Source organism: Etheostoma spectabile, unplaced genomic scaffold, assembly GCF_008692095.1.
Source record: "Etheostoma spectabile isolate EspeVRDwgs_2016 unplaced genomic scaffold, UIUC_Espe_1.0 scaffold362, whole genome shotgun sequence".
Classification (NCBI taxonomy): Eukaryota; Metazoa; Chordata; class Actinopteri; order Perciformes; family Percidae; genus Etheostoma; species Etheostoma spectabile.
The window spans coordinates 203,534-210,040 of NW_022605592.1; the positions used below are offsets into that span (position 1 = coordinate 203,534).

Sequence of the window (6,507 nt, forward strand, 5' to 3'; positions counted from 1 at the left end):
CACACACACACACACACACACACACACACACACACAGAAAGACAGACAGAGCAGTCAGAGTGAACCATAGCTTGGAGCACTCTTAATCATGCATATCTCAGACTTCTCAGAGATCTCTTTATAGCGCAACTTCAATATAACAGATCGGGAATAAAACCCACAGTATAAAGCTCCAATACCCAGCAAGAAAAACCCGTACCCAAAGAGAGAGGATTCTGGACTATGAAAACTTTGGAAGACACCCCCTCAATTTGGCTAGTGCTAATTAAAGCTTTGGCAGATCTTTGGAATATAGCACAGAACAAGCATGTGTTTTTTGTCCTTGTCTCACAATGTAGTATTGCTAGGAAGAGATTGCTTCCTAGCCGGCATAAACAGGAGGAATTAGTAAAGCAAGCCCTAACTCTTTCACTGTATGTCTGGCATCTGAGTGTATTTTGCAAACCAGTAAATCGATTTCTGAAAACAATTATTATAAACTACTCCACACAATGCATGACCTGCAAAAGGCTGTAATTTGCTCAAAATATCTAGCCCATTCCTCAAAAGTAAACCTTTATTCCAGTGAACATGTCAGTGCCGTCAGAAAGTCAAGTCCTTGTGTCATTGTTCACAAAGAAGATGCTTAGTTAAGGCCAAACGCTTACTGGTCTTGTCAATATGAGATATATATATATATATATATATATATATATACTATACTCTTTAGGTATTTTCTGATGTACACACTACATACATGCCACATTTTTCATGACAATGATTGAAATTGCACTAGGCTGCACTTTTTCTGTATGGAATTCATACATTTCAGCAGTAAAAGTCACACATTCCTTCATGTGAGATTGGGAGTGCAAGAAATTGGAAAGAATTCCCATTTATTTTTGGGTTTTCAACTAATTGCAGTGTAATTGCAGTTCAGAAAGAAAAACGCAAAACTACTTTATAGCACAAAGAAAAAAAAATAACTGACGACACAGAAAAGGTTGGACCGATATTGACGATGAGTTCAGCCATTTTGCATTCACAGACCTATTCAATGAACTTGTGCCTAGATGTTTTGGGCGGGAAAGACAATTCAACGGACATCCAGTATATTATATTTAGATCAACATGACATAAGCAATTGATCATGTAAAAACAGCAGACAATTGTACATGCGTAATTGCATGCAGGTAGAAGAGCAGCTGCTATTTGACCAACATAACGATGAGTTGCTTTCATCTGGTAAGTGACTGGATCTCGTGAAGGTGAACAAGCAGTTCTGAGTCATTTTTTGATCTTAGTAATGTGCCAAAGCGACTGAGAAAAACATTCAATGGAAGTTGGAACTTTGAATATAGCATTTGTGTATTTTGCATTTTATTGTTTGAATGTAGGTCGTTATATGGCAATTTTAAACATAGGGCAAGAATTCTAGAAAAAGAACTTCTTCTGGCGAGAAAAAAAACTGGCTTTCCATTTTTTAATGGCCTTGACCTCTTAACTCAAGATATCCTAATTTAGATGGGTGCTATGGGGACGTGCTAATCCCATGTAGTGTTGGCTACAACCATCCATCTTTTTGCACACAGTATATATTTCTCATTCCCTCCTGTTCTAAAAGGGTCTATGCGACAATCTCCGCATACAGGGAGTCCCTAAACAGTCTTTGAGTTGCATGGATTTGGTGAGCATTAAAAGCCAAGACTCTTTTTCATTTTTTCTTGTGTGACGTTAGTTTCCATACTAGCCATTTCTTTGTAGTGCAACCATGTTTGGAAAGCGTGTGCCACAGTAGGAAAAGGCCTGACGTCTAGAACAATCTCAGCTTCAGGAAACTGGACAAACACAAACCAGATACCCAGGGCGTTGAACGGGTGAATGGCTTTAGGTATATACAGAGACGCGCTATGCGAGGGGAAATTAACAATTTTTACATTCTCATTTGGTATTTGGTATTGTAAGTGTAATTTCCCTAATTGAATCAATTGGAAAACCAATTGCGTCAGGAAATTTTGAATCTATTCATTTTTCTCCCTATTTAATTTTTTTCTTCACAGCCTTCCACAAACACGTTATCCCAGTCACCGTCCCTCCAACGGCCCACCATGGCCAAGCCGAGCCCCGCAGCAGCCCCAAGCTCAGACAGCGCGGCGCAGGGCAGCAAGGCCCGGCTGGAGCCCGAGGAGCCCATCTCGGAGCTGGACGAGCTGAAGGGCCAGATGAAGGATCTGCTGCTGTCTGTGGAGCTGCTCAAGGCCCAGCAAATGTAATGACCTCAGTGGGCATAAGAACACCGTCTGGATACCATAGCTTGAGAAGCAGAAATGGAAAATTGTGTCACTTGTTGAAAATGTTCTGATACACTTCCATCTACAATGTATATTTTAAAGTAGACGTACTGAACACATAATACAACACTCCAGTATCTCTGAGTTACTAGTAGTTTAAACTTCTGTCCAGCATTTACTTTGCCTACAGCAGTTTTCCAACCACCAGTTCCCTATATCTGAAGTTGATTACTCACTACTATTCATAATATAGTAATTTTTAGATATATTATTCATAATATATCATATTGATATGTCGACACACGTCGGACTGTCACTTTACATATTGCGCTTTTGGCTCTTTTAAGGAATGAAAACCTGCTACTTGGCTCATTAGAAACGGGATTTCGATGCAGTGCTTCATGCTGCTTAGACCTGCGCTGACGTGGGGTTGTGTTAGTGGAACTTGAGCTCTCAGTGTGTTAGCATTTCCGCTTAATTTAAATTTAAAATGAAAACATTTGTGTTGGGACTTTAACCTATTTTTAATTGCCTCATGGTAGTTAGCTCAAAAGCATAAACCTTTTATACTATATGCCGCAGAAATAAACCTGTGTGTGTGTGTGTGTGTGTGTGTGTGTGTGTCTGGTGGTGTGTGTGTGTGTGTGTGTGTGTGTGTGTGTTGTGTGTGTGTGTGTGTGTGTGTGTGGTGTTGTGTGTGTGTGTGTGTGTGTGTGTGTGTGTGTGTGTGTGTGTGTGTGTGTGTGTGTGTCCAGAAAAGAGATCTCTGAGCTACGAGGAGAGCTGGATGAGGAGCGGCTGAAGCGTGTTTCTCTGCAGGTAACATTGATCCACACAGCAAAGCATGCTGGGCTGTCTCCCTTCATTCTGCTCATTTGTTTGACCAAATATTGATGCAGACCAGAGCACGCACACATTTAACACAATGCAATTATATCTAATTTCTAGCAGGGGGCAACTCCACTGGATGCAAAAAGTCTATTTCTATAAAAGCCTCCTTCCACAGATCTGTAGAAACATATGCGAACCAGGAAAAGCAAAGGATAATGAATGTTTTTTCTAGAGATTGCCATCAGAGTTATTATCCCTCCAGACTTGGGAGCTTTGATCTTGGCTTAAATGGCAAGAATTTAAAATACTGTCAAAAATCATTTATCATTAAATATTCTGAGCCTGTAATTCATTTTCACAAAGATCAGTAACTGACAAACTGATGTTTATTTCTATTTTTTTTTTTATTGCCTTATTGAGATGAAATCCTGCAGCGAGGGTGCAGAGAGGAGATACTGTAGGTTTAAGAAGTTTAGCAGCTTTTGCAAAAGGTAGATTGATGGACTGAAACATTGCTATTGCTTACTTTATTCTTCACTGCAAGGACATTTCAGTAAACAGCAGCTCACATGTGATAATGAATAAATAAAATGTAAATGTTAATGTGTACACGAGAGAGCAGCATAACTAAAACAGTCCAGCCCAGGGCCAATCTGACGGGGGGGCAGGGGAGGGGTCAACGTTCAGGAAGTGACTGTGTGAGATGTTTTCTTAATCATGGGATCACCCTACTCTGGCAGAAGAATGGAATTCCTTATTCCACTTTGTCATTTAAACATTTTCAAAACCAGTACCAATACCATGACTCTGATACCGGTTCCTAAACTGAACTTTTTTCTATACCAATTTATAAAACAAAACCACTACTCCTACTACATAGTACTTTGATTCATTCGGTCGGTGGCTATAAAGTGTTAAAGTGGCTCCCCAGCCGTCCGTGGTCTAACCTCAGGCCTGTGTGTTTGTGATGCTGTCGTAGATGGAGATAGAAAAACTGAAGCGGAGCATCCACTCGACGTGAAGCCAGCGCTCTGAACAGCCAGCCCCCCAGGGGGCCGCTGGGCTATGGACCGCCGGCGGTGCCAGGCGGACCGCTGAGTGGACCGAGAGGGGGGGGGTGAACCACCACGAGCACAATCCTTTTTTCAGTGATCTACGGGGAAAAAAACTCTTTTTATTTGTAAGATTTACATTTTGCACATATAAAAAAAAATTCAAGCTAGATGTAATTATGTTACAAATGTATATGTTCTCTTTTTCTTTTCTTTTTTTCTTTTGCCAACACAAAAAAAAAACAAAAAAACGGAGGCCTTACTTCAAGCTACTGCGCTGGACTTTCATCTCTGCCCCTCCCACTCTCTCCCTGTCTCTCCAGAGTTCCTTGAACCCCTCAGGGAGGAGGTCCGCTCTCAGTACTACTGACTTTGTATAAAGCAGGGGAAGCTTGTTTTCCTCTCCTAACTCTTTTTCTCATATTTCTTTTATGATGCACCAATAGTTGATTTTAAAATAATAAGAAACTGTTTGATTTCAGTTGACATCTTTGTTTGATCCTCAGCAGAGGAGTTCTCTTTCCTACCATGTGGTTTCTAGCGTTCCTATCCAGGGTATCACTACTGTGCCTGTTTCAAAGTGTTTGTATTGGGAGCTTACATATATTACATATATATACCACCATGGTGTCTGGAGATTTTGCAGCATGATATTGTATATCTATTTTTTTTAAGTCTACTGACATGCCTATTATATAGAGAGGACCTCTTCTATGCTGGTCTCTTCTATTTTTGTCAAATTGTTTCACTCGCTGTGAATGTTTTTAGAACTTAAACCGGAGTAACACCGAGACTCCACCGGGCGCCCTGGCCCCCAAATTCCACCGGACGCAGAACGGCTGCGTGGCGGCCCCCCTGTGTGGCGGCCCCCCTGTCCTGCGTGGCGGCCCCCCTGCCCTGTGTGGCGGCCCCCCTGCCCTGCGTGGCGGCCCCCCTGCCCTTCGTGGCGGCTTGGTGCTCCGCCGTCCGTCAACACCCACCAGGTCCAGGTCCAGATTTGTTTTATTTCCGTGCTGAGTTGCTGCGGTGCTCTCCGGTGTCCGGCCAATAGAAGCTCTGCGTATCTGCTCCGGAGGTCTGGGGACCGCCGGAGCTGAGACGGAGTCGGGACGCAGCCGCTCAGCACTCAGTGGAAAAACACACACTGAGTTTAATGGAAACCTGATGACTCCTCCGCCGTTCCGCACCCGGTGGAAGATGGGGGTCACTATTAAATAGGAGTGCTCGTGGTTCCAGCAGCAGCGCGGCCCATGGCCCTGGTCTGGTCCTTCATGGAGACGTTCCAACAGGCCCGCCAGGTAGTGGAAAGTCCATTTTCAAAATTAAGACTGAGTGAAGAGTCGCCATCATATATCTCGTCACTGCACTATTCCAACAACTGAAACACAGCCACTAATCTACCATGTCGTTAATTAAATGAAAAAAAACATAAAACTATGTGTAATACTTACTTTTAAAACTAATCCAAAGCATTCCACTTTTTGTTCTAAAAAACAACTAAATCTGCGCGTCAGGCAGGCAACGCTCCACTTCTCAGACCCCCCCCCCCCCCGTGGTGTTGCATCGCGGACCCCGACCGGAACGCCAACCACCGCAGAAAGGGCCGAACACCAGCACGTCCACGCCCAGTGGAATCCCGGGGGGGGGGGGGGGGGGGGGTAATGCAGAGTCCTCATGCAAAAAAAAGAAGAAGAGATAATTCACTCTTCCCTTATCAAAGTTGATAACCAACGTATGTTTATCTCACTATGATCATCTCTGCAACCAGTTTTTTGATCTGGCCAGCATCCCTGTGTTCTCTGTCACGGCCCGTTCTACCTCGGACCCCCCTTCATCCCCATCCCTCTCTGATTCATGAGATCATTTGATCATCTTGCTGCTCTGGAATGTGTTATGCATGAGCATGCACAGCACTCCTGTCCTTATTGTACACGTCTAGTTTCATCTCTTTCCACATTCCAAGTACACAAGTAAAGCTAACTGGAAGCAGAGAGCAGCAATAATACTGAAATAAACTCTCATTCTCCTTATAGTTTAAAGCCCCTATGTGTAGAATTGTTATGTGATTATATATTCCTTGAAACAATTCTCTCATGTGGAAGTTTTTGTCAAGACAATCCCAGAACTTGGTGCAATCTGTGTCTGCCTGTGTCTGTTTAGCCACCTGGCGCAATATCTGTAGGGATAGCAATCGCTATCCGTCTGTCAGGTGGTTGGTCAGTCCTCTACTGGAAGAGATCAATACATATTGTATGGGTTGCAAAGCAATTTGGAACAGACATATATGGTCCAGGGAATAAATCCTCAGGATGTTGGTGGTCCTGTGTGTGTGTGTGTGTGTGTGTGTGTGTGTG

At 43.1% G+C, this 6,507-nt stretch overlaps 1 protein-coding gene across 3 annotated transcripts in view; it reads left to right on the top strand.

Annotated features, from left to right (window-relative positions):
• cd2ap (CD2-associated protein) overlaps positions 1–4,729 on the top strand; it is a 90,714-nt gene extending 85,985 nt beyond the window's left edge. For all 3 annotated transcript variants that reach the window (XM_032511401.1, XM_032511402.1, XM_032511403.1), the window contains 3 exons: positions 2,040–2,248; positions 3,026–3,089; positions 4,081–4,729. In XM_032511401.1, the coding sequence (XP_032367292.1) occupies positions 2,040–2,248; positions 3,026–3,089; positions 4,081–4,122 (315 nt within the window). In that variant the 3' untranslated portion in view covers positions 4,123–4,729. The remainder of the gene's footprint in view (positions 1–2,039; positions 2,249–3,025; positions 3,090–4,080) is intronic.
• The last annotated feature ends 1,778 nt before the right edge of the window (positions 4,730–6,507 follow it).